Below are 27,537 nucleotides of genomic sequence, written 5' to 3' on the forward strand. Positions count from 1 at the left end.
ATAGGACACCCCTACAGGAGGCAATAAAGGCTTGCAGCAGGCCAAGGTGTTTTAGATTTTAAAAGTGGATCATATGGGTTTAAGTTTTACATGTCCTGGAAGTGAAAAACTCCTAAAGTCGTCTTTAGCTATTACAAGGCCTATCATTTGGTTACCTTATTACACTGAATACGTGATAACTTAAGTTTGGGAAGATTAGGTTTAAACTGAAATTAATTGTGATTTAAAACCTTTCTTAATAGTTAAGTCAGCTTTTAAGTCACGATTCGGAAAATACAACTTTTAGAAAGTTTACATTTTTTTCTCCTAAGCATTTGTGTCTGCAGCCTGTGTCACATGGCTGTGACTAGCTTGGCAGTTGGCCTTTGTGTGTTCCTCCAAGACTGTGAGACAAAAGGGGACTAAGTGTTGCACAGACTGGGCCATCCTTCCAGGACAGTTGGTGCGGAGCTGTTCCCTGTCCCACATATATTTCAAAGACCTGCCTCCAGCACACTCACAAAGTGACCCGCCACTAGCCTATTTTCATCCTAGACCGACTGGAGCCTGGGCAGGAGAAAAAAGGAAGGACCCTTCCAAAACCAGATGTTGGGGTAGTATAGGGGGCTACCCCACTTCAAAGGCAGGCAACAGATATAAATATTGGACGTCTTGAACCATTCATCAGATCACTTCTGGACCTGTGGAAGACTCAGTGGGACTGCCCTGCTGCCTGAAGAAGGAAGACTGGATCTGCTCTTTGAACCCAGAGTGACACCAAGGGCTAGTTGGCTGGCCTCCTGTTTTGAGCTACAGGGACACAACTGGCTCCAGAGGCCTCCCTGAACCTGCCCAGCTGATCTGTTGCAACTGAACCTGCCAGAACCTGCAAATAGACCCATCAAAGCCCTACTGGCCTCTGCTAAAGTGACTCCCTGAACTCCAAAAGGTGCCCCTCAAGGCCCTAGAACCTTGGATGGCATCAGAGTGCATTCCTCCAAAAGAAAAGGAGAAATTATTAAGTTTTGTGCTCCTCACATACAGGAACGGGCCTGCTTGTGCCAAGATTCTGAGGCCACTCCGAGGACCACCAATGCAAAACTCTGATGAACCCGATCCTTCACGCTACAGCGACCGAAGCAATGCGAGATCTGCAATTTGTGATACGGCAATGACAGCCATGGTGATCGTCAACGTGAAGCTCCAGCAACAACCATCTGCAACGCCTCAAAGGATCTCCGCACAACAGAAATGACTGTCCATGAACCAGGCTTGCTTTTTGTGCTGCAGCAACAGCTATCCACGATGCTCTCCCTGCACCTCTCTGCCTCCTCCACTGCGAACTGAGCTCTTCACGCCAGACTTTAAGAAGGTAATTTTTCCAGCAGGACTAACTTAGTCCCTGCATATGGCCTGCACTCCATCGTGGTCAGCCTGAACCTGTGACATTCCTCTGATCTAGCACAACCAGATGACCGCGAGTGGCACTTTGTGTTTTTGGGTGTCATACTTACCAAAAATTCTGAAACTGCATATCTGCGTTTCTATTGATTGGATTTTTGTCATTCTATCATTTTATTTATTCAAATGTACTCAGAATTTCTAAATAGGGTTGGGATTGTTCTTGTGTTTTCAATGTATTACTGTCTGTACTGCATAAATATCTTACACAGTGCCTCTAAGTTAAGCCTGGCTGCTTTTGTGCCAAGCTACCAGAGGCTTAAACAGAGGTTAATTTAGTCACTTTTGTGGTTCACACTGACAAGGATTGTGGTTATTCGCTTAAGAAGGGTCTTCTCCGCATTACCTCCAATCAAACACCCAATTTCCTACCTAATCTTTGAAGTTTGTGCTGGGGGTGTGCTTTCTTGTGAATTGCCCACTCCCTCTGTCTTGCCTTTACTCCACAAAGTAGTTTGTCACAGCAGGAGGAACTCCAAATCTGATAGCCCCAAAACACAGACCATGGCAGCAACTAGAAGGTTACACCTAGATTTTAGCCATAGTGATATCTGCATCATAAAAGGTTACCCCAGGGCCCTATTCCTACTTTTTACGATGTCCTTATCAGCCTCATCTCCTTCCTGAGATGTTCCACGGCCCCTTTCCAATTGCCTCTTTTTGAATCAAACAGTACCCTCTTTGAAGTGTACTGAAGAGCCTCGCTATTCCTCCTCCAGTGTGTGTCCGCCACCCAGCCCATGGGAATCCAGCAATCCACTAATCTCTCTCCTCTTCCACCTTGTGCCCCTTCAGTAAGTTCTGGGTCTCCCAAAATGAAACCCAGAGTTTTCAGTGTATTTTACGATTCACAGAAACACATACACATACACATAGCGCACGCAGCGTACACATGCGTGGTACACAGTACTACATACTAACTTGATGTAGGCCAAAGGTGAGTTAAACACACAGCAGCAGAACCTTACAAGACTAAGCCAGAAGGTCACTCCAGTGACAAGAGTAAAAAGGCCTGCTCACTTCTACTGATCACTACACAGCATACTATCACCACTCAGCTCATGCTGCATAAATCTCAGCAAAGGCAATAGCCTTTGACCACTATGAGGGTAACTCTTTGGGCGCCCCTCCTTGGCCCCGGAAGACCGCATTCCGCGAGACAGGGAGATGTCATGACGCACATACATGAACCATCTTCACCCATGCCATCAAAAATCGGCAACAGAGATCCAGTCTGCAGCTGGAGCACTCAGGCCAGCAATGCACGTCTGTCACAATGTGAGGGACATTTCCATTCCAACAGATACTTCTAACAGCACATTCCTCACCTGTAGAGTAGATAACATAGCAGTACCATTCAAAGGTCAGAGTAGTGGACTGAGATTAGAAAGTCTTGCCGTACCATGTGGCCTCTTGTCAGACAAGGCAGTAGTGTTTCATGAACATGTGTACCAAGGCTAAAGGATAGAGCTGCCACAAGCGGTCCACCAGCAGACACCTGCTCAGCTTCTCCACTCTGGTGTTCAGGGACTCTATTAGGTCGCAGCCTAGCAGATATCCAGAATCGGCAAACCCCTGGCCAATGCAGTCATAACGGACCAGGCCCTAGTTGAATGAGCCCACAATCTTCGGACGTTTCTTCTTTGCCAGAGAATAGCAGATTTTAGTGTAGCCAACTATCCAGCTGGACAGAGACCTATTTTGAACCACCTGGACTTTCTTTCCCCCAAACTTTAGGCGGGAGAGGTAGTGGCTGGAACATGTACAGGAAATATGTGTCCCAATGCAGGTGAAATTTATCTCCCAATGACCTTTTTGGAAGAAACTCCAGAGCACAGAAGCTGTGATATTGCTCGCTCTCAATGGTGGTGAACAGATCTAGCTTGGGCAAGGCTCACTAATCTGTACCAGCCCTCCCCTGGTTGTAAGTAAGAAAGCTTTCGGGGTTTAACAGATCACCCAAAGCTGTGAAGGTTGATTCGGTAAGAAGGCTTTTGGGAATTAACAGGGCACTCAAATCTCTATAGGCTGATGTGGAGTTTCCTCGCCACTGGAGAGAAGAGCCTCTAATCACATCTCTCTCACATACCTACCCCTCTAGCGACCCACCTGCAATAACCACAAAGACTAAGTGGGGAAGGGCAAAGGGTCTACTGCAGGTCATCCTCACACCTATACGCCACACAGGAGATCATGAGACATCTGTCGTGCAGCATGGATAGCATTAAAGAGGCAGGCACATGTAATGGGCCAGTTGAAACCATAGGTTCAATTGCAAGGCCCTTATGTGCAATATGGCGTACAGGAAAAGGAGGATCCACATCACCAGGAGCCCATAGCAGCCTCAGAACCATCCCCACTGAGACCTGGGACAAAGCCTGAAACATCAGGATCATATCCTGAGGGACCCAGACTGATCTCTGCAGTGCACAGGCCTTGGATACTAGAGTGCTCAGGACAGCCCCTATGAAGGGAATTCTCTACACAGGGCTCAGGTGGGATTTCAGCTTGTTGCTGGAGAACCCCAAAAAGATCAAGAGCTCTGTTGTCATTCGGAGGTGGTGTGTGCCAGTCGTTGAGGTACAGGAAGACATGTATCATTGAACTGCACCGATGACAATGGCCACTGATAACACTTTGGTGACCACCATGGGAGCAGAGGTAAGGCCAAAGGACTACATAGTGAATTGTAAGTGTTCTGAAGCCACTGTGAACCACAGGTAACATCTGCGGGACTGCAAGCTGGGTAATATAAAAATAAGCACCCTGGAATTCCAGGGAAAAGGCAAGACAAAGATTGCTCATGTAAGGGGACTAGAAGGGTCAACCAAAACTGCTTGGGAACTGCTGCACCATGAGTCCCTTTGAATCACTCAAGTGCAGGGTCAGACTTCTCCAAACAGTCTTGATCCCTGTCCATGTACATAGGGGCGCAACACATCCCCTGAAAATGCAGTTGATCGCATCAAGACATATCTTCTGAGCACTACAGCCAATAGCACGGTCTACGAAGTTAGTAGGGTCCAAGCTGGCATGCAACACATATTTTGCTATGTTCCAACTGTCTTAAATCATTTGGGCCAGTGTGTTTGTGAGGTCCTCCAAAAGAGCAGAGCGTAAAGCTCAATTAACAGCCAATTACCCGAGGAAAACCCTCTTTTTTAATTTTATTTTTTACAAAAGGTATATACCTTCCAACTCCCTATCTGGAGGGTTTGAATGAAAAACATTCAAGTTGACTTTACTTGTGAACTCCTGAACCACAAAGCCTTTAGGCACTGGTTATGTCATGTCAAAATGTCAGGGTCACTAGAAGCTGGTCTACCCCATCTGGCTAGAGGTCGGCTGCCTGTAGACGCTGAACATGGCTTTGACCAAGTGGCCATGACAGTGTCTGCAAGGGCCTCGTTAAGTGTTAAATGGCTCTGATGAAATTGGACCTAGTTATGAAATTCAGTCAATAAAAGGAGTTCAGTTTCTAAAGCAAAGAGTTACACAGTTACTACCTTTATTGCTTTTTGCCGTGCTACAGCAAAAAATGCACTTCCTTCAGTTGGTGGACCAATTGGAGAGTCCTGCTCTATCTCTGGGGAAGTATCTAGCCCATTGGCATTCTGCAAGTCTCAATACAGCCCCTCGTCAGTGAAATGAGGGGGGAGCATTTTGTACACCTCCTCGTCCATAGTGTCATGAGGGGCACTGGGTATGACCTACACCATAGGGGAATCTGTACCAGAGAAGGCCTCTACTCTCCGATAGTACTGGCGACTAGGGAAAGGCTAAGACTGAATGTCTAAACTGCATAAACACTGGTTGCACCTTAGCTCACCATGCCAGCTCAAAATAAGAAAATGTGTCAGGATTGAATTGGGTTCTGGTGCCTGCACAAAAGGTGCTGGCATGGACCCTGGAACAGAGTGGAAGCCTGGACAAGCTAAATTATATAAGCCAAGGAATGTGCCCCCAGGGGGCAGTCGGCACAGGGGGAGGGCTGCCGGTAGCGAGCCAACTGGGGGTAGACCGGAAGGAGCCATCAGGTCCAGAAAATTTGCAACATAGCCTCCTTGAACACTGTTATCTGCTGAGGGGTTTACGACGGCCCAGGGAAATCAGTTTGCATCAGGACCAAATGCAGAACAAGCTTGGAGTCAGATGACACCAGACCCTTCTTGCCAGTCGGGATGATGATGAGTTCCACTTGGCTTTTTTGGGCTTACTACAGATTTTTGCTTACATGAAGGCTTTGAGAGAAAGGGACTTTGCTCAGTACCGACTAAGTGACTGTAACAGAGAACAGCCTTGTAACTTTTTTGTGGGAGCAAGACCTTGACCGCTGTTTTGAGCACTACCACTTTTTATGCTTGGCTATGTAAAGTTTTGCCTCCCACTACATTTTGCCTTCGGGCTCATCCATGTGCACTTATTGCATGACTTAGGAGTTGTAACAAGAGCCCAGTCACTATGGGAACTGGTTGTGTGGGTCCATAATCAACATCTGTTTCCCGCAGTCAAGCACATTCTGAATCCTGTAGTTTTTGGGAAGATATCTTCTCAAGCACACAGTCTTTGAAACTAAGTTTGGAGTTGACAAGCTAACAAACTTGGTATGGAGCTCTAAATCAGTGTCAAAGGGCACGAAAAAAAAGGAACTGATGTTGGCATGCAGGCATAATGCTTATTTGTGGTTCTGCTAAATTACTTCTGGGGAGGTATGAATTCACTCTGGAGCCATATGGCGTTACCTAGTAGAGAGCAGAGGGCACTGCTGGACAAATCTGATCCAGTCTGGTGCATGGGAACACTTGAAAATTGAGCAATGTGCAGTTGGAGGCATTATCAGAAAAAAAAAACATCCAGTACTGTAGCACTTCTAGTGGTGATTACATCTTCAAGCATTTAACTGTAAACTAGAGTTATTTATCTTGCCATAGGCTTTCTGGATTTATATCTTTGGGGCTACACCTCTTGAGCTGCACAGTAAACACCTGTCGATTGTGCATCAGGTGCTTTTAGCTGGCAGATGGAAGAGGTTCAAGTGCCAGACCCAAATACACTTGATAATTCCATGAGCTTCTCTACTTATTTCCCTCTAAAAGCTTAAAGAAACATGGGGCTTTCATTACAAACTTATGCGGGGACTGGTGTGATTGCCATTTCTTTCACTGAATATATATTCTGTGCAAAGTCATACTGCCAATTAAACCTGAAAGGTGTAAATCTAATGTATAAGTGAGGGGCATTACTTTAATGTTACATACTGCAAACCGCAGAACATCAGCTCCTTTTAACCCATCACCTACCCATCTCACAATTCCCAGCATTTTTTCGGTCACACTGTGCAAGAATACTTACCATTTCTCAGCAGTTCCCTACTGACGTGACTGGCTTCACAGTAGTTCCTTCCTTGTAAAATAGGGATTGGCCTCTTGTCACTTGCCCTGTAGTTCTCTGTAGTGCTTAATAGAGTCATTGTTATAACATTAATTAGTTCCTTAATGACTGTCCTTGTACAGTGCGGTCCACTGATCAGCCCATTGGCTGGGAAAAAAAAAGTTTTCAAGTGATGAGAAAGTTCATTCAGGTCAGAGAGACTGTTGTGATAATCCCTGCAGCCGAAAATTAATTCTCCATTCTACAAGGAAAGAACAAAATAAAGGAGTTAGAGACATTTTAGAATAGTCATTTTGCAATTTTATATGCTAATCAAGTACAATCTCAGAAGAAAGGGAAACTAGTCACGTCCTTGAATCCAGAGGCAAAGTTAGTCAAAACCCAAGTGCTATACAATTTAATTTGGGTACATATATTGAAAACATACACCTCAATATATCGAGCCTCCAAGGACAGAGGTTGGAGTTTGCAGAGGGCAACCTCACTTTAGCCAATAGAGCTGAAGAAATGTTTACGTATGAGGAACATTTACAAACCGGGCAACCACACTTAAGTATAGAAAATATATGGCTTGTGGAGAAGTCAAAAATGATTACATTGTGGGCAACACACTCAAAAAGATGGAGAGTCGATAAGTGCACTGTAACCAGAATGGGCCAGCATTCTATATGGAATTGCTGTTCATAAAGCCTCTGAAATCCTTTGTACAGATAAAGGACTGCTTCAAACGTATATATGGAATGTATGGGCACTGGCTGAACATAATGAACACAATTAAAATCTTCCCTTTTCAAACATAGTTCTGTCAGTCAGAGAGATGGAACATAGTGAATCGTTATCTTGTTTACGTAACACTTCTTAAATTGTCTGGTCTTGCTAAGGAGAGAACTCAAGGGCAGTATAAACAACCTAACTTCCATTAGATGAGCTCCAGGTGAGTTTTAACCATAAAGGTAAGTATTTTTCAATCTTTTCGATAAATCACTACAGTTCATTGTCTATCAGAGTTCTCTGTTTTACCTTTTGGTACTGTAGGAAGTTGGCTCTGTATATACTATTTCCTAGTAAGAAATAGTGTGCACAGAGTCCTAGGGTTCCCCTTAGAGGTAAGTTAGTGGCAAAAAGAGAATTATAATGCTCTATTTTGGTAGTGTGGTCGAGCAGTAGGCTTATCAGAGGGTAGTGTTAAGCATTTGTTGTACACACACAGGCAATAAATGAGGAACACACACTCAAAGACTTACTCCAGGCCAATAGGTTTTTATATAGAAAAATATATTTTCTTAGTTTATTTTTAAGAACCACAGGTTCAAGATTTACAAGTAATACTTCAAATGAAAGGTATTTCACTCAGGTATTCTAGGAACTTTGAATATTCAAAATAGCATGTACAGTTTTGTCAAAAATGGCAATAAGCTATTTTAAAAATGGACAGTGCAAAAATCAACAGTTCCTGGGGGAGGTAAGTAATTAAGTTCACAGGTAAGTGAAACACTTACAGGGTTCATAGTTGTGTCCAAGGTAGCCCACCGTTGGGGGTTCAAGGCAACCCCAAAGTTACCACACCAGCAGCTCAGGGCCGGTCAGGTGCAGAGGTCCAACTGGTGCCCAAAACACATAGGCTTCAATGGAGAACAGGGGTGCCCCGGTTCCAGTCTGCCAGCAGGTAAGTACCCGCGTCCTCGGAGGGCAGACCAGGGGGGTTTTGTAAGGCACCGGGGGGTACACAAGCAGGCACAGAAAGTACACCCTCAGCGCCACAGGGGCAGCCGGGTGCAGAGTGCAAACAGGCATTGGGTTTTGTATTGAAAGCAATGGGGAGACCCGGGGGTCTCTTCAACGATGCAGGCAGGCACGGGGGCTCCTCGGGGTAGCCACCACCTGGGCTAGGCAGAGGGTCGCCTGGGTGTCTCTCCTGCACTGGAGTTCGGTTCCTTACGGCCCTGGGGGCTGCGGGTGCAGTGTTGGATCCAGGTGTCGGGTTCCTTGTTACAGGCAGTCGCGGTCAGGGGGAGCCTCTGGATTTCCTCTGCAGGCGTCGCTGTGGGGGCTCAGGGGGGACAATTCTGGCTACTCACGGGCTCGCAGTCGCCAGGGAATCCTCCCTGTAGTGTTGGTTTTCCGCAGGTCGAGCCGGGGGCGTCGGGTGCAGAGTAGAAAGTCTCACGCCTCCGGCGGGAAACGTGAAGTTCTTGAAGTTGTTTCTTTGTTGCAAGAAAGTTGCAGTTGGTTGAACAGAGCCGCTGTTCACAGGAGTTTCTTGGTCCTTGGGTGCAGGGCAGTCCTCTGAGGCTTCAGAGGTCGCTGGTCCCTGTTGGATGCGTCGCTGTTGCAGTTTTCTTCGAACTTGGGAGACAGGCCAGTAGGGCTGGGGCCAAAGCAGTTGTCGTCTCCGTCTTCACTGCAGGGCTTCAGGTCAGCAGTCCTTCTTCTTCTTTGGGTTGCAGGAATCTAGTTTCCTAAGTTCTGGGAGGCCCCTAAATACTGAATTTAGGGGTGTGTTTAGGTCTGGGAGGGCAGTAGCCAATGGTTACTGTCCTTGAGGGTGGCTAGGTAATCCTATTGGGGGGGAATCCTCCATCCACAAGATGAAGGATTTCTAAAAGTAAAAGTCGCCTCATCTCAGGACACCTTAGGGGTTGTCCTAACTGGGGGACGACGACTCCTTGTTTTTCTCATTATCTCCTCCAGCCTTGCCACCAAAAGTGGGGGCAGTGGCCTGAGGGGCGAGCATCTCCACTAGTTGGGATGCCCTGTGGCGCTGTAACAAAAGGGGTGAGCTTTTGAGGCTCATCGCCAGGTGTTACAGTTCCTGCAGGGGGAGGTGAGAAGCACCTCCACCCAGTACAGGCTTTGTTCCTGGCCACAGAGTGACAAAGGCACTCTCCCCATGTGGCCAGCAACATGTCTGGTGTATGGCAGGCTGGCAAAAACTAGTCAGCCCACACTGGAAGTCGGGTATGTTTTCAGGGGGCATCTCTAAGATGCCCTCTGGGTGTATTTTACAATAAATTGTATACTGGCATCAGTGTGCATTTATTGTGCTGAGAAGTTTGATACCAAACTTCCCAGTTTTCAGTGTAGCCATTATGGTGCTGTGGAGTTCGTGTTTGACAGACTCCCAGACCATATACTCTTATGGCTACCCTGCACTTACAATGTCTAAGGTTTTGCTTAGAAACTGTAGGGGCACAGTGCTCATGCACCTACGGCCTCACATGTGGTATAGTGCACCCTGCCTTAGGGCTGTAAGGCCTGCTAGAGGGGTGACTTACCTATGCCACAGGCAGTGTGAGGTTGGCATGGCACTCTGAGGGGAGTGCCATGTCGACTTAGTCATTTTCTCCCCACCAGCACACACAATCTGTGAAGCAGTGTGCATGTGCTGAGTGAGGGGTCCCCAGGGTGGAATAAGACGTGCTGCAGCCCTTAGGGACCTTCCCTGGCATCAGGGCCCTTGGTACCAGTTACAAGGGACTTACCTGAGTGCCAGGGTTGTGCATATTGTGGAGACAAAGGTACAGTTTAGGGATAGAACACTGGTGCTGGGGCCTGGTTAGCAGGGTCCCAGCACACTTTCATATCATAACTTAGCATCAGCAAAGGCAAAAAGTCAGGGGGTAACCATACCAAGGAGGCATTTCCTTACAGGTCTGCAGCCCTGAAGACAGAGATGGCACCAAAAAGAAGGCAATGGAGGCAAATCAGATGATCTTATTGATACTCAAATGACTAGGCTCCTATACATGATGCGACACTAAAAATGTTAACCTTCACAGGCTTTCAGCACTGGAACAACCTGAATGTATGCTACAAACCTAAATCGGTTTACTAAAGTCACTAGTGCTCTTTTCCTCTTTATTTGCTTATGCGTGATCTCTTCTGCACTAGTGAAGGCCTTTGCAGCAAAGGTGGCCTGGAAGAGTTGCACGACAGCAAATGCTCCTGCACAAATATCAAATCCAATCCAATACAATTCAAATCTAATCGGGTTTGAAATTAACCCTTCAAATCTTGGCCGGGAAGATGACTGCTGGGTGTGATCATGCCACCTAAACTCGGACGGGCCTGAGAAATCAGCCTCCCAGATGCTGTGAATGTGCTTGGCTTAGCATTAGTAACCCACAATGCCAAGTCAAGGAGTGCTCCATCAATGGCCAGAAACGTCCGTTTCATAAGTCATTCACCCTTGACCTGTGTCCTAAAGACTGCTCCAAGCACTCTTTCAACTGCATGACTGGCATGCAGAGAACCCTCCTTTAATGTCTCCCCTACACGACTTAGGCAAAGCACCACAGGTTGAGGATTTTCCGTTTCGGAAACCGATGGCTTTGTGCTTCTGAGTAATGCCGACTGCAGAGCAGGCAGATGCCCACATGGACCAGGTGTACAGACAAAAGAAAAGAAAACGATGAGAAAGAGTTCAGGGAGAGGTTATTATAAAAAAAATCACTGATCCCTGGGGTGTTGATGTTTTTTTTCTTGCAAGCCAGCAAATCCGTGGAGAACCTTTCATTTACAGAGATAAGGAGGCAGGGTGGGAAGACCCATTCAGATCAGATGCAGACAGCCATAGGAGACCAAAAGCAGCTACCCAAAGTGTTCCCCTGGGGACAGGCACAGGTAGGAATGCTGTGAATGAGGGCAAGATGACATTACAAGAAGTGGCTGCTACAACTAATGAAATCACACATGTTTCTTACACAGAACGTTTTTTGTGAAAGTCTGGCATCGCCACACCAGCCAAACTCAATGTAGGAGCTGCAAGAAAACATATCCCTTATCAGCCACTTTCTTATTGGGGTCTCAGCTGCAAAAACGCAGTCCTCTAGGGAGTCTCGGTATAGTTTCAGTGAAACAGTTTTTTTTACAAGATGGCAGCCATAAGTGAGGTGAGGATGGTGTGTTTGATCAGATAGGTGTTTTGCTGGAGGGAACTCAACTTGCTGCAGGACTTCCAAAAACCTCTGAGCAGAGGGTTGAGGGAACAGGCAGAAGGCAGTACTCTCAGTAAGAGGACGAGAAGGCAGTGTCATAATAAGCAGGTCAAATGCAGTACTTTGGTGTAGAATAGCATAAACTGGTGTATGGCCGGTAGAAAGAGGAGCAGAAAAGTTGCCTAAACTGCAGTGTATCTGCCCCTAGGACATAAGGAAGTGTAGTCGTGAGCAAGAAAGTAACTTAAAGCAGGTAAGCAGGGAGATTTTCCAAAGCTAGTGAGCAGGGTCCCCCAACCGCTCTAGTCTTAGTCAAACCCATCTAGTAATATAACCAACACAGACGGTCAGAATGGGTTCAGAGGTGCAGAATTCACTGAAAACTACGGGGGTAAGAAAAACAGGAGAGAAGACAGAGAGCACAGACAGATTTACTATCGAGAAATGTTGCATGTGAAGCATTTCCACAGGATTGTTAGACTTGTTCTTTCTTGGTTACATTCATGCATTAAGCAGTACCAGGTCCCAACATTTAAGACTTTACCTTTAACACGGTACGATGAAGAAGTCACAGTATTTCACTTGTTTTCCATGAATTAACTAAAGTATCCACAAACCTCATTAAGTTAAAGCAGCAGTAATCATAAATGTTGGCAATTTGTGTAACGCTGTCAGGCAGATTGCAAAGAAGAGGAGATTTCCTTTAACCATCTGCCCTATTCACAGCCTGCTCAAATTATTTCCCCACATGGCTCACATTATTTCAGACTTCCTTATTCACAATGTCAACACTGAGGTAAATGATTGAAGGAATTTAAAAAATATATTTTAGGGTCCACAGTATGTAGTCTGTGGTACTAGGCACAAAGTTTGGAATCAAACATATAATTACATTTTATTAACTGAAAAATAATGCCTATTTTAATTTAGCCAAAAAGTTACAACATACCTTTACAAAATCTGTCACATCAATTCATGTGCTTTACAAGAGAACGTTTTATTCCTTGAAAGCTAGCTTGCAGAGGTAAATCGATTTCCAACATATCTTACCTTAAATATTTTTAAATTATTTTGTGCCTCTTGTAGTAAATTCGACAAAGCAAAGTGCATTCTCTGTTTATTTCTGCAATAAAAATATATATGTGTTAATTTTTAAGTATAATTGACAACGTAAAAAAAACAAGCATCTGCAATGCAAGAGGTCTCGCATTTGTGAGTTAGAGGTATTAGCGTTGTAAATGACAATGTCTTATTTATTTGTTTTGGTTTGGAGTGTAGGGGATGTATGTGGTGTGGAGTGGAAATTTGTGGTTTGTTACTTGTGGAACTGTGCAGTGTGGAACTGTGTGGCACAGAGTGCATTTGTGTAGTAGAATTATGTGGCATGGTGAATATATATGGGCGAGAGCTGAATAGAATAGATAGAAAGGAAGATAAAGAGGGATAGGTAGGTTATTTAGGAAGTGGTGCAAGCTTCCCTCACAGAACATGCAATGGAAGCTTACCTCACACAGATGGTGCAATGCAAGCTTCCCTCACAGATAATGCACCATGCATGCTTCCCTCACACACAGCAGATAAATTGCTGGTAGCAGCAGTATATGCTTCCCTCACACAGCAGATACAGCACAGGCAGCAGTGCATGCTCCCTCACACACAAGGTACAATGCAAACTTCCCTCACACACAGCAGATACAATACTGTCAGCATTGCAAGCTTCCCTCACACACAGCGCAAGTACAGCACAGCAGCAGTAAGATAGTTATCTCACGGTTAGTTAGGAACTTCACGAGGTCCTGGTCTCCTACTTTATGAGGGATCCTGGCCACTTTCCATGAAAGAATGGATGCTTTTATTTCCTTAGACTGACTGATCAATTCAATTTTTTGCGCTTTATATCGAATTTACATCAACAATGACAGGTAAGTACAATAATTAGCTGTGGCAATAGAGCATATATAAAACACATGGGGCATATGTTTGCGTACATACGAATCTCAAGAAAACAGCAAGTTGTATTGGAAAGAAGTAGCTCTCCCTGATAGGAGACGGGTGAGAAGTCCGTCACGGGGAGAGAATGCAAGGGAGAGAAAATATTGCTATAAGTAGTAAAAGATAGAGCAAGAGACAGAGAGTGAGAGTGAGTGTGTGTCACACACATAAAGACTGCTTTGGGTTTAAGGTTTGTGCCACCACCCCAAAAAAAAGATTCCAAATGTGGCACCACGATAGAAGACTACTGGGAACCCCTATATATATTTTGGCAAGCAAGTATTTCTAAATGTGCATGGTGATGGTGATAGTTTCATTCTCAGGAAACACTACTGCTGTGATCTCAAAGAACCTGGCAAGATAACATCTGAACCCATGTGGGAGGGTCTAGCGTGCTAAGGCATATGTGTGTATGACCAATAGGTTCCACCCCAGACAGTTCAATCAGGGTACTTTGTTTGGGCAAGTCTATTGTTTGTACGTCCTTTCCGGAGGAGCCCGTTGAATCTCGCCTCCTGGCGTCAATACTTGACCCCGGAGGTGATCGGGGTCTGCTATCCCGCACTTACAAAGCTCTCAAGGGTGACAGACAGACTGGCCTTCAGGGGATTAGAGGCCAATGGGACACTAGTCTCGGAACAGCGCTCACAGATGGGGAATGGAATAGGACCCATTCTTTGGTGCGTGATGCGACTAGCAATGCTAGGTTTAAGTTGATGCACTTTTATTACTTACATAGAGCATACCTGACACCTCAACGGTTAAATAGGATATTTCCTTCAAGGCCTGACAGTTGTAACCGTTGTGGAGAGTAGTCGGCTTCATTTGATCACATGGCAAAGGTCTGTGGGGATCTGGACTCTTCAAAATGTTATTGATATAAAAAGGTGGGCTTGGTCCAATATTCCCCTCCTGAAAGCACTATGTAATGCTCACCAAGCACGGCACTGGTTCCCTTCCCAAGGCATACGTACATGAAGGTATTTAAGTGCTCAGTACCTAGTAAGCAAAACGTATACGCAAAAGCAAACGATTTAAGTGTGCTAGAACCGGCCCAACTCATTGGTTTTACATCTCTATTCACGCAAACCTCATTAAGGTATGTGCAGTAACCTGGTGATGAGGTCAGTGAGCAGATTCCCGTAGCAAGCGTTTCTACAGGAAGGGTTTTCCACGAGTAGATTCACTACAAAGCTACTCGAGTTGCCATAGAAACTGGGAACCTCTGGGATACTCGGTCACGATGAACCATTGGTCACATTTTCCCGATTCAGCTCAATGCAAGTCTAGTCGACAGCAGATTCCCCAATAAACTCCACAGCTCCCCAAGCAACTTTCTCCCGGAAATATGGGCACATGAACCAATGCTGCTTTCAGAGCCCTCTGGTTTAAATGACTGGCATTCCGTAACCGTGCTCTGAATAAGCAAAAGTACAAAACGCATTTATGAACCGACAAGCATGTAATATCCAGACTAAACATCGAGACGAACCATCATATTATAGATTAGACCGAGGACTAACGTTAGCCGCTGCGCAGGAAAAAAAACTTGACTGATGGTCCGTGAAACAAACAGCAAAGGAAAGAGACGGGCTCGTCATGACGTAAATTATATCATCGCGAATGACGTGCAGCGGCCATTTTGAATTGGGGAAATATACTTTACATTTTGTAACCGTAGCAATTTTCTCTACGCATCAGCAGTGCATAAGAAAATCGGTTGTCTTTGCACCGGAGAGGCGGGGGTCAGAAATAGGCACCCTCATAAAACAGCCTCTAACATCTGACCTCGGTCTTTAAATGCACAGCACGTGTAACCAGAGAAGAACATGATTTAGAGCCCTATTAACAAAAACAGACTGGAGCCACTGGAAACATCCAGCGCTCTGGTCAAATGCTAGGAGCCTCAGAAAAAGTAGTCCCCAAGCACATGCTACATTGGCACAAGTGGAAGGGTACAAGTACTTGTGCCATGCTCCAGGGGAGTGTACAACTGTGGAAAAGTTGGGACAAAGAGCAAGGCTTGACCACTAGCAAGCAAAGATTTTTTAAGGACACTGAAACAAACTAATGAAAAAGCAGAGAGCCCACAAAGAAGTATAGAAGTATATACTAAAGTATACAAAAGGTCTCAAATGCTCGACCTAATAAAGGCAAAAGGAAATGTTACTTTTATAGTAACTCAAGCTCTCCTACCTTAGGTAATAAATCACCTGTTATGCAGGTATGTGGAATCTCTCAATAGTGTAGGGGAATATGGGCACAGCCTCTCAAAAACCTTTACATACAGTGCTCATACTTCTTTGCCAAATGTGCTTCTTCCAACATCGGGTTTGCACCCTAACAGTTGCTAATATTTGTTGCAGAGCTGGTCTGAAGATTTGCAGACAAAGCCAAGTCAAAGATAGCTATGTGTGTTGTTAAAAGGAAAGCGCACAGGGCAGAGTTTCCAGGTTTGCTAAGGGGCAACTTTTACTTGCTCCAATATCTGGTTCTCTCCTATTGTCTATGTTTAGGGACATATTAAGAAGATGTAGCCTAATACGTGCAGAAAGCATAAACCTGAATAAAGGCTTGCTGCAAACTGGGTGCAAAGAATAGCTTGGTCAACATGAGATTTCAAACTATATGTAGAAAGTAGAGCACATAAATGCTACTGCAGTACCATGTGGCTGCTATGCTTACTTCTTAACAAAGCATGTTTCTGAAAAATCATTGCAAAGGACCCAGCCCCAACAGCGGTACGTATGGTACAAAGCCAACTCTCCGAATCACAGCTATTAAGCTAGTCAGTTATGAGTTACTCTAGACAACTCTGTTTTGAATGAGAGACCCTAGAGATCACCCAGGCTTTTAACTGCCCCATCTCAGCCCACTTCCCAAAGGCATGTACTGCCTCCTGTAAATTGGGGACAATTACCCACTGGGAACAATAAAGGACTACTTACTTGCTTGCTAAGAACTACTTACACCCCTGTTGTTCACTACTGTTCAACAATGTCAATCAAGGTTTATAAATGCTCTACCATGAATGACCATGGTTTACACTTGGTGTTCCCCACACCGGCCGGGATTCTTATATGGCCACTGGTTCTGTTTCTAAGATTTACTTTAAGGTCCAGCTCCTATTTATGAAAAGTAAATGTACAGAATTATGTAGTACTTAGCCCACTGTGTCATATAGACATAACTGTTCTTATCTTACAACTCACGTTCCTGGTGTGTATTAGCCTCCCCACCCTTTGAAAGGCATTCCCATGACTTTGTGACCATATGCTGGAGTGATGTTGTTGATCCCTTTCAGATGGAAGGGAAGCAGTGCTGCCTACAATATTACGGTCTTGTGACCAGAGAACATCTATCAATGACAACCACAGATGTTGTCTTACAAGGACAATATCAGGAACAACAACCTTTTCCTAAAATGTACCTTCATTTTTTTACATGCACAGAGAACTGGGGCCTGCATTTATCTGTTGCTGGTGGTAACATGTTGTAAAATGTGGGAGCCCGAGCGTTTTTTTTTGTTTTGTTTTTTTAATTTACCAAAGATTTGAAGATCCACCACAAATGTGTTGTATTTTTTTTTTAAATCGTTTATTTGGTACAACAATAGAGCCCCAATATTGGGTGGTGTAGGCTGGCAGAAGAACTCATCTAGTGGGCAAGGGGATGCCCACAATAGCGTACAAAGATATGAGCCACTGGCAAAAACCTACATATGGAAAGCACGAATGGCCACCATATATCTCTATTCTATGCTTTGACTCCCCAGGGTAAATGAAAAAGCTTTAGAGGCCAGTGGGAGAGGGAGCATATTAGGAAGATGGGAGGCATATGATTTATCCGGTACCTCCTACCACAGATTGTTATTCTGTACTCCAGTTTTTCAACACTCCCTGCGGCACCCAGGGGGGTGCAAAGGTTGTTTACGTTTTTGTTCTCAAATGCTCAATAAAAAAAAGATTAATTTTTTTTTTTTTTTGGCACGGGGTGGGGAGAATCCCTATAGGACTTTCCCCCAACCTCACCGTCTCCCTACTAGACCTTGGGGAACAGGTTACCCATACCTTGCCCCCTTATATATATATTTTTTATTTAACATGTAGGATTCAGTCCCCTTAGTCCTAAAATGACTGCTGTTGCGTCTTTGTTGATATGTTGAGAGCAAATCAGATCTTAGGATCTGTCAGTTGCGCAGATCCTCCACGGCGTGAAATATACAAACTTTTGGAGCCCTAATTTCTCAAAACCTCATGAATGGATTTACACTAAATCACAAAAATCATACTTTCTCGGCCAAGATCTTGCTTCTTGCCAAATTAGGTGTAATTCGGTTCAGCCATTTTCATATGGAAAAATTAATGTGGAAAACGCTACCCAAATACACATGTTTTTCTCAGCCACCATTTGACGGATCACCCTGAAACTTTCCAGAAAGGAGCTAACATTTTTGGAATGTTTTGTGAAGATTTGTCAGAAGGTGCCAAAGTTATTACCAAACCAAAAAAAGTGTTTTTCATCTGAAAACACTGTCCTAACTATAACTACCCAGTGAAGACCGATATACATACATACATATATATATACACACACACACATATATAATGGTTGCTGGTATAGCCCGGCTTCTTCCACACAGTCGGGCCGGTGCAAAGAGCGGAAACCAGCCACCGCTCAAATATATAAAAAGAAAAGAAACAGGCACTTACGTCCTTGGTGCCTGAAAAAACGCACTCCACTAGGTGATAGGAAAGTTCAATGGCAACACGTTTCGATCTTCCTGAGATCTTTCTCACAGCCAACACAATTACAGTGCACCACCCTCTTAAAAAGGCAAACCCCCTCAATAGAACTAGTAAAAAGACTATAGGCCTTACAAGAAATAATAGAAAAGGGACTTAAAATTCCAATTCCCTTCACAGAGCCAATTAAATTCATATTTTCCAAATCATAAATGCATTTACGGCTATTGAGAAGAGAAGAGAAAAAAAAAAAAAAACACATTTTATCATTTCTACAATTTTACACAATTTTAAACAATGCTGAATGTTCATGCCTGGCCAAGTGGCCATTTGATATAACCCCAAATTTCTTTCAATCTACATTCCGCATCATTGGTCTGCTCAGCACATATGTGTTTTTTGTGTGTATCTAAGTCCCCCACTACTATCTTGTAACTTATATAGCTCACCTATTCTTAATACTCCTCATTGAAAGGTGAAAACACACCACATGTACTCCCTTAGAAAGTGCTTGAAGGTGACAGAGAGAGAAGACTCCGGATTTTGGAGTCCGAATACATTGTGCGCCTAAATAGTAAGGCCCCGATGGGCCTGAATATTGATGAGGAACTCTTGGTACAGATAGGTTGCTAGCATCTGAAGTGTGAGAAATAACCAATGAGTACTGAATAGTTTATTTTTGTATTTTCATTTATTTCCTTGGGTTGATTTTTTTTTTCTTTTTTTTTTTTTTTTTTTTTTAAGATTGTAGTAGACAAGTTTTGAGGACACTAATAGGGGCCGATAGTGATGTCCAGCACTTTTTCAGTTTTTCTGATTTTATGTATTTATTAAAGCACTTTCTAAGGGAGTACAGGAAGGTGGTGCACTGTAATTGTGTTGGCTGTGAGAAAGATCTCAGGGAGATCGAAACGCGTTGCCATTAAACTTTTCTATCACGTACCATCACCTAGTGGAGTGCGTTTTTTCAGGCACCAAGGACGTAGGTGCCTGTTTCTTTTCTTTATATATATATATATATATGCACACATACACACACACACACTTTATAGTTGGGAAATAGAATTATAATCCTTAGAAATTCACTGAAAAAAACAAAGGTTACAGGGATGTTATAGTTAGGAAATAGAATTTAAAAAAACTTAGAAATTCACTGAAAAAAACAAAGGTTACATGGACGTTATAGTTAGGTTCTGAATATACTCGTAGAAAACCGTACAAATTTAGCAGGTATAGGTACCTCAGCTAACTCTAACTGGCGCTCCCGTAATGCACTGGTTAAGACCTCACATATCATATCATTTATGACATGGTCAGTGACATCACTGATGACATCACTGATGACATCATCCACACAAACAGTCATACACCCACCTATTTGATGATACTTACTGTTGTATACTCACACACACACAATCTATTCACATACTTATTCGGAGATGCATAAGAGTAGTGATATACAGACATTCATTCAGTCAAACAGTCACTGACAACCACTCACTCACCCATGCACTACTAACTGAGGTATTCGCAGAGTTGTGCAGTTACTTACGCACCCACTCATACACCCACTGACACACATACTCATACTCACCCACTTATAACTACCTAGTGGCAAACACCACTAGGTAATATATAGATATATATTTTTTTAAATCACAGAAATTCAGCAGTTATAGTAAGCAGCAATAAATATAACTCGCACCACTGCCATGCGCTGCTTGTGATCTCCCATATGACATCACTTGACATGTTCTATGACATCAGTTATGACATAACTGATGCCATCTCAAATTACATCACTGATTACAAGCATCCAAACTTCACTTTCCCACATACTGCTCCATAAATAGTATCTCCTCACAGGAAGTACAAAACAACAAAATATCAGCCATTGCTACTGCAATGACAGATACAATTCACTTAGTCGATGAAAACAAGCATTATGTGCAACACTAGCGATTTATGTCACCAGTGAGGTCATAAAAGATGTCATAAAACATGTCCTGAGTGATGTGATTTGGGAGGTCATAAACCGTGCATAGAGGGGGTTCACTTTACAGTTAGTGCTGCTAACCATAACTGCTCAACGTCAGTTTTTTTTTTTTTACTTCAAAACTTTAATGTCACTCAGAAATTCAGCTAATTGTAACATTACTTTAACCTGTGTTTTTTAAGTGAATTGTAAGTTTTTGTTTTCTATTAAACTCAACTATAACATTACTTTAACCTTTGTTTTTCTTTTTAAATGAATTTCTAGCTTTTTTTTTTTTAAGTTAATTTGTTTTAGTGTATGTATGGTTTCATGACTGTATAATATATCCTGTGTGCAGACATTTTGAAAGGGAACGCTTTTTTTACTGTAACGTAACAAAAGGTTTACGATTTGCAAAATATTTCCAAAAAAATGAGTATAAAACAACAATACTTCAGTTGAGATTGTGCATCTCCTCAGTTTTTGTAACTCTTATATTGCGACATCTTCCCAGCAAGTTCATTGATATTCTAATGCCATACTTGTCATAGCCTATGTATATCTTTTTACACTAAAGTTGTATTTATAATTCAGAAAGAGAGTGATCAGGTTTTGCAATATTGTATAGTTTTAGTATGTAAATCTATATTTAAGGAGTGTCATTAATCTCGCGAGAGGCTCACAAACCACTCCCGGGATATAGAGTTTAAAATTTAGTTTAAATCTATTGTAGAGTTCTTTTTCATGTGTTCAGTTATTATTTATGGTAATTTGTAATAAGAGTAATTAATATATGTTTGTAATATTTATTTATTTTGAAGTGATGACTCCCAAGAGATGCTCATGGGGTCTAACACAACCCCCTGATTGGACTCTGAAGGGGCTGTACTTCTTGTTTGGCTCTCCTAAACCACTGGCAAGATTGTACATTAAGAATTAGTTAATAATAGTGTTTTCTTGTACTTCTGAACAAATTAAGACATTCGAATTGTTGATTAATGTAGAAAAATTGATTATGTATTGTTCCATTCAAGATTTAAAGCAAGTATTTTTTTATGGTCTTGCGAGATGCTCGGCGAATTGTAGAACACTTTGCCGCAGGCTCAGTAATTCTCCATGCTGGTCTCACGGGATCGAACGAGGCTAATGTGGCAAGCTTCACTCTCTAAAGCTTGCACACTACTCTTGCGAGACTCACAGGATTGCAACATAATTGTAGGGAAATAGTAGTATATGGGAGGGATTAGCCTCTCCAATGACAATCCTCTCTTGGCTATTGGGTGTGTATACTAGGGCATGAGGAAGAACTGCCCTCTCCTTTCAAACCTCTCTCGCTCTCTCTGATGACAGGTATGCAAAGTAAGGTGTGTGGAGGGACTAGATTCTCTGCTAAGACTCCTGTCATCTGAAAGAGAAGGCTCAAAGGAGTGGCAAGTCGCTCCCTATACACCCTACTACGCACAACCATCATCTGAGAGAGAGGTCTCAAAGCAGAGGATAGTCCATGCACACACCCTACTACACACCCACACTATTTGAGAGATCTGGAAAAAGAGGCCAGTCCCTCCCCACTCACTACTGCACACACCTGTCATTTGAGAGGTCTAAAAAAAAGAGGCCAGTCCCTATCCACTCAAGACTACGCTCACCATTCATCTGAGAAAAAAAGTCTCAAAGGAGAAGCCAGTTGCTCCCTCTACACCCTACTATGTACACCTATCATTTGAGAGAGAGAGAGAGAGATCTCAAAGGAGAATCCATTCCAATTATACACCCTAGTATGCACCCCATTATCTGAGAGAGCAGTCTAAGAGGAGAGGCCAGTCCCTCCCCACACCCTACTATGCATACCTGTCATCAGAGAGAGGTTTGAAAGGGGAGGGCAGTCCCTCCTTACACCCTAGTATGCAAACTCATAAGTCCAAGGGAGGGTTGGCACTGGAGAGGCTAGTTCCTCCCATATACTACTATTTCTCTACCTTTGTGTTGGAATGCTGCAAGACTCTTGCAAGAGCAGCGTACAAGCTTCAGGGAGTGAAGCTTGCTGCATAAGGCTCACTCAAACCTGCAAGTGTATTGCAAGAACAGCATGGAAAATTACTGAGCCTGCCATGAGGTTTTTTACGATCCTGCAAGCATCTCCCAAGACAGTAAAAAAATACTTTATACATCTTTAATGGAATAATTATAATCACTTTTTCTAAGTTCAACATCTCTAACGTCTTACTTTGTTCAGAATTACAAGAAAACACGGTTATTAACCTAATTCTAAACGTATGATCTTGTCAGTGGTTCACGAGATCCAAACAGGAAGTACAGCCCCCTCAGAGCTGTGTGTTTGACTCCTACGAGCATCTCATGAGAATCACTTTATAAAAAAAATATATATATATATATTTGTAATATATATATATATATATTAATGACTCTTGTTATAAATTACCATGAAATACCTGAACACATGAAAAAGAACTCTATACAAAAGATGAAAGAAAAATGTAGAACTCTACGGTCTTTCGAGTGTCCCGCAAGTGGATCACGAGCCTCTTGCGAGAGATATGACATACCTTAAAAACAGAATTACATAGTGAAAACCAATACTGTACAATATTGCAAAAAATGATCACTCTTTCTGCATTATAATTATGATGAATGTAAAACATAAAAAGGCTATGACAAGTATGGTATTAGAATATTAATGAACTTGCTGGGAAGATGTTTCAATGAATGAAGAGATGCACAATCTCAACTGAAATGTTATTGTATTACTTTGTTTTATACTCACACACATTTCTTTAGAAAATCTTTGCAAACTGTGAACCCTTTCCAGTTACTTTACAATAAAAAATAATCCCTTTCAAAATAATGCAGACAGGATATAATATACAGTCATTCTATCACACATACACTAAAGAAATAATTAATTTACTTTGGAAAAAAAAAACTAGAAATTCACTGACTAGAAAGTAACGTTACACTTAGCTGAATTTCTCAGTGACGACATTAACGTTTTGAAGTTAAATTCAACACTTATAGTTAGCAGCACTAACTATAACTCACTCCCCCACCATGCACTGCTTTTATATATATATATATATATATATATATATATATATATATATAAATAAATCAGATATGACATGTTCTAGAGGATCATTTATGACATCACCCCACTTGTGTTTGTTTGTTTTCAGATGGTCCTACTGATAAATGGAAAACGTCTGAAGTGGACCCAGTTCAAATATGTTCCCAGTTGCCTTATCCTGATGTGTGCTCCAAGATCCAAAAAGACAGTGTTTTAGAGGCACTGTGTGAAGATATTTCTAAAAAATAAATTAGATTCATATTTTATCATCTCCTTTCAGTCAGCTTCGACCTTAACCAATTTGCAAGCTAGACCATGAAAACAGGCCTCTTGAAGTTGATATTTTTCTGTTTTGTGAAAGATGTGAATAACCACACTTCACCAACTGAGAATGCAAATCCCTCTCACTGGAAAATTCCAATCAATATGCTAACTGGATTTCTCATGATTACTCTGAGGTTGGCAGTTCAACAAGGTCACCGTCTGGATGAAATGGCAAAAATATGGAGATGCCTTTACTTTCTGGGAACATGTGTTAGACCTCTGGCAAACAAAACTATGACTGGTGGTCCCCAGTCTACCACAAAGCAACTGATTCCGATTTGATAGAACAGTACAGTAGAACATTTGGATGAAGCAAGCCAATTACTATATTCGATTTCAAAGCAAGTGTACATATGCAGTCAGATTTTGCCCTGAGTCTCTGCCGAAAAAACGTGTATGAAAGAAATTAGGAAACTATTAGGATGTTCCTATGGCTCAAACATGCACTACCAGGTGCTACACTATTCTATATAAATATACCAGCACTAAAACACCATAGGCAGAAGTGGTATTCTCACAGGAGTTTCTTTCTTACAACAAACTGAGGATCTAGGAATGCCAGCTTCATCCTTTGACCCCAAGCACAATGGAGTACTCTGTCATCTGCGATTGCCCAGCCTGCTTGTCAGACTACAGTTAAGAGCCCCAAATGGCAACAAGACAGAGTGTTGTGTTTGGTTATTAAGCTCTCTGAGAGGAGGTGGAAGTTGCCAGGACTTCACATGTAGCCCCATAAGTCCAGGAGCTGAGTTAGTGATACACGCTTTCTGGCCTTGCCCAAACTTTTGGTACGTGGCTATAAATTGACCAATTTGCAAGTTACAGGAAATTTGGGAGTCACCAATATTGGATCTGTCATAGATGCACATGCTTGATTTCCAGCTGTCAAAGTGGGAGTTCCACGGTATAAATAGAAAGCAGTACAGTGTTCCACATAGGCCAGAGGCACTAGAAAACATTCACTTCAGTACCTTATCTACATCATTTAAAAAGAACCAAACTCTAGCCAATCAGGTTGCAGCATATGTAGAACACTTTCCTCATAGGATTTCTTCCCTCGGATGTTCTTCTGCACGTCATTTACTGGGAGTCTCCCTGGGCTCTGCTAAGTTTATCCAGATTCAACTGCTTCAAAAGGTGTTCTTAGTGACTAGCTACAAAATAACACTTAATGAAGCGATATGACTGCTCAGGGTGTAAGAGTCAACTAAAAAAAGAGACTATTCCAACCATATGGAAGGAAGAGGCTTTATTCAGAAGATCCTCATAAGGAACATCAAATCTGTTGTACCTTCTCTTCAAAATCCTTAAAGGATAGGGTGGGAAGGCCACTAATATGTCTTCAGAAACTTAAAGCCAAGGATGCCCCAGTTTTTGATGATCATAGAGAGGGTTCCCTAAAATTATATATGAAGTCTCATAAAAGGGGAAAAGTCAGAAGGTGAACTACCTCAGACATCACCTAAAAACCCACAAAAAAAATGACCCATGATGGAACATGAAAGGAATATAGTCCATCAGCTGAATGTTCCCACAAACATAAAAAGGGGATGTCTCTTCAGAAGAACTGAAATCTGAGACTGCAGGCCTCCTCCCAAGTTGGCTTTACAATTCAAAAAGTCCTCCTCAGTGCCGTAGATGGAAAAATCCACCTTTACAGCAACGAAGAAAAATTACCTATGAAAACACTGTCAAAGACAAAACTGACAACACATATGTAGACCACAGCATCTACGAGAATTCCAGTACTATGGCAGGGTTCGCAACATTATTGTCAAAGAAACCATCAACGATCCTGTCAATGATGGTAACATTAAAACCACTGAAAGTGAAACCACCTATTAAGCTGTCGACAACACAGTTGACAAGGGAGCAAATACATTCTTAACCAATTTTACTTATGCCAGAACATACCTCCCCCAGTAAAGTGTCACCTCTTCCATCAGCCAATTTATTCCATGAAGAGGATTCACAGGAGGAAGATGAACCATTTGAAACTGCCCATAGTCCTTCTGAATTAAATGTGAACTATCAAGAGGAGGAAGGTGAAGAAAATTTTGAGGAAAAATATTATTCTTCAAAAACACAATATGTTGATAAACCCATTCAATATATGGATCAATACCAACCCTATTGTCATCATCCTCCTGACAACATTGGAGAATTACATACTCTAATGGAATGAGGAGTGAAAAGATTTGAATTGCCAAGTCTATGAAAGAATCAGATTGTTTTTGTACGACTTTAAAGCGTCTTCAAGGAAAAAAAGAATTGAGCAATCCATATTGTGGATTTAATTTGAGGATAAGGAATTCCCCCAAAGCTACCCTGCCCAGATTAGATAAGGAATATAAGGCACCATAAAATACACCAGCTTATTTGATTGCACACCCAAAAACAGTCTCCAATATATTGTAAGCAGCTCAATGCTACTCCAAGAAGAACCTTTCACACCTATCTCCGCGCCAACTGATAGAGAATGTAGGCATGTAGAGAATACAGAAAAGCACTTCACTGCCATGTCAGCGAATACCGTTAGGGCAACCAATTCCTTTGTGATCCTCAGCTGCTATGACCTGCAGTTTTGGTTCGACAAAGCTCCATACATAGATCATTTACCCGCGGAAAAACAGAGACTAGAGGGTGAAAGAACTTCATTGGAGATGATAGACTTTGTGATGGACATCGCTTCTACAGGTTTCTGTAAGCTGGCAGCAGTGGTTCTTCACAGACACGGATGGCTAAAAGCCACTTCTTCCGGACCGGGGCACCAAAGTAAAATCCTGAATATGCCATATGATGAAAAGGTATTATTTGGGAAACCTGGGGTACGTTTTCTATGCTTCCTTTAATGAGCATGGTTAGTATTTCCAACTGAGGTAGACTGAGATGATGTATGAGGACGTCTTTGGTTGATGTGCAAGAACAAGGACATATACGTTTTAGCTCTGTACATTTCTCCCTTTTGAAGTTTCTTCGAATATATTCTTTGTAATTTATTTTTATCTGCTTTTTAAAGTGTGCCGTATTCTGATGTGGACTATAATATGTGTACTAACACTGATAAAATGTATTTGTTTTTAATGCAGTAGTCTTTCATTTTTTGTGAGATTAAAGGCTCTCCACACGTGGACATTTTTGTGGCACCAAATAGTATGAAGGTGTAAAAGTTGTTGTGACAAAGGTGAATGACAGACGGTGGCTGATAACGAAGTGTGAGGTATTTTATTTCCAAGGGAAATCTACTTTGTTATAAATTTACTGGCACTCTGTTACCCTGGTTGTGGAGCCCCTCTCGTGTTATTTGTGAATCTATGAAATATGCCAATACTGGAGGAACACAGTTAGAGGTAAGTAACTTATTTACTTCCCCTGCAACAATGCAGAACCTGCTTCAGGAATCAGAAACTGCTAAACCACAGTTCAAGTGTGGGATTCACCTCCATTAAACGTGACCAAGATAAAAATTAGGCCAAAGCAGACGAGTACCATAACTGTACCATCAATTGATGCAGTCCTTTTGCTGTGAGGCCACTCAATACCAATCCTAAAAAACTGCTCGCTAACCATGAGAAACCGTTAAGCCTTTCAAAGGGAATCCTTGTTGAGAGGAAACAGTATCTCCCTGCTTTCATCACTGTTTTTTTC

The 27,537-nt window shown here is 42.6% G+C and overlaps 1 protein-coding gene across 1 annotated transcript in view; it reads right to left on the reverse strand.

Moving 5' to 3' along the window:
• The window catches only part of IPPK (inositol-pentakisphosphate 2-kinase), a 247,777-nt gene that overhangs the window by 58,918 nt on the left and 161,322 nt on the right, over nucleotides 1-27,537 (reverse strand). Inside the window, exons 8-9 of the mRNA XM_069206685.1 lie at nucleotides 12,819-12,891; nucleotides 6,793-7,072 (exon numbers count right to left, since the gene is read on the reverse strand). Of these exons, the coding sequence (XP_069062786.1) occupies nucleotides 6,793-7,072; nucleotides 12,819-12,891 (353 nt within the window). The remainder of the gene's footprint in view (nucleotides 1-6,792; nucleotides 7,073-12,818; nucleotides 12,892-27,537) is intronic.

This window comes from Pleurodeles waltl, chromosome 9 (assembly GCF_031143425.1).
Source record: "Pleurodeles waltl isolate 20211129_DDA chromosome 9, aPleWal1.hap1.20221129, whole genome shotgun sequence".
Taxonomy (NCBI): domain Eukaryota; kingdom Metazoa; phylum Chordata; class Amphibia; order Caudata; family Salamandridae; genus Pleurodeles; species Pleurodeles waltl.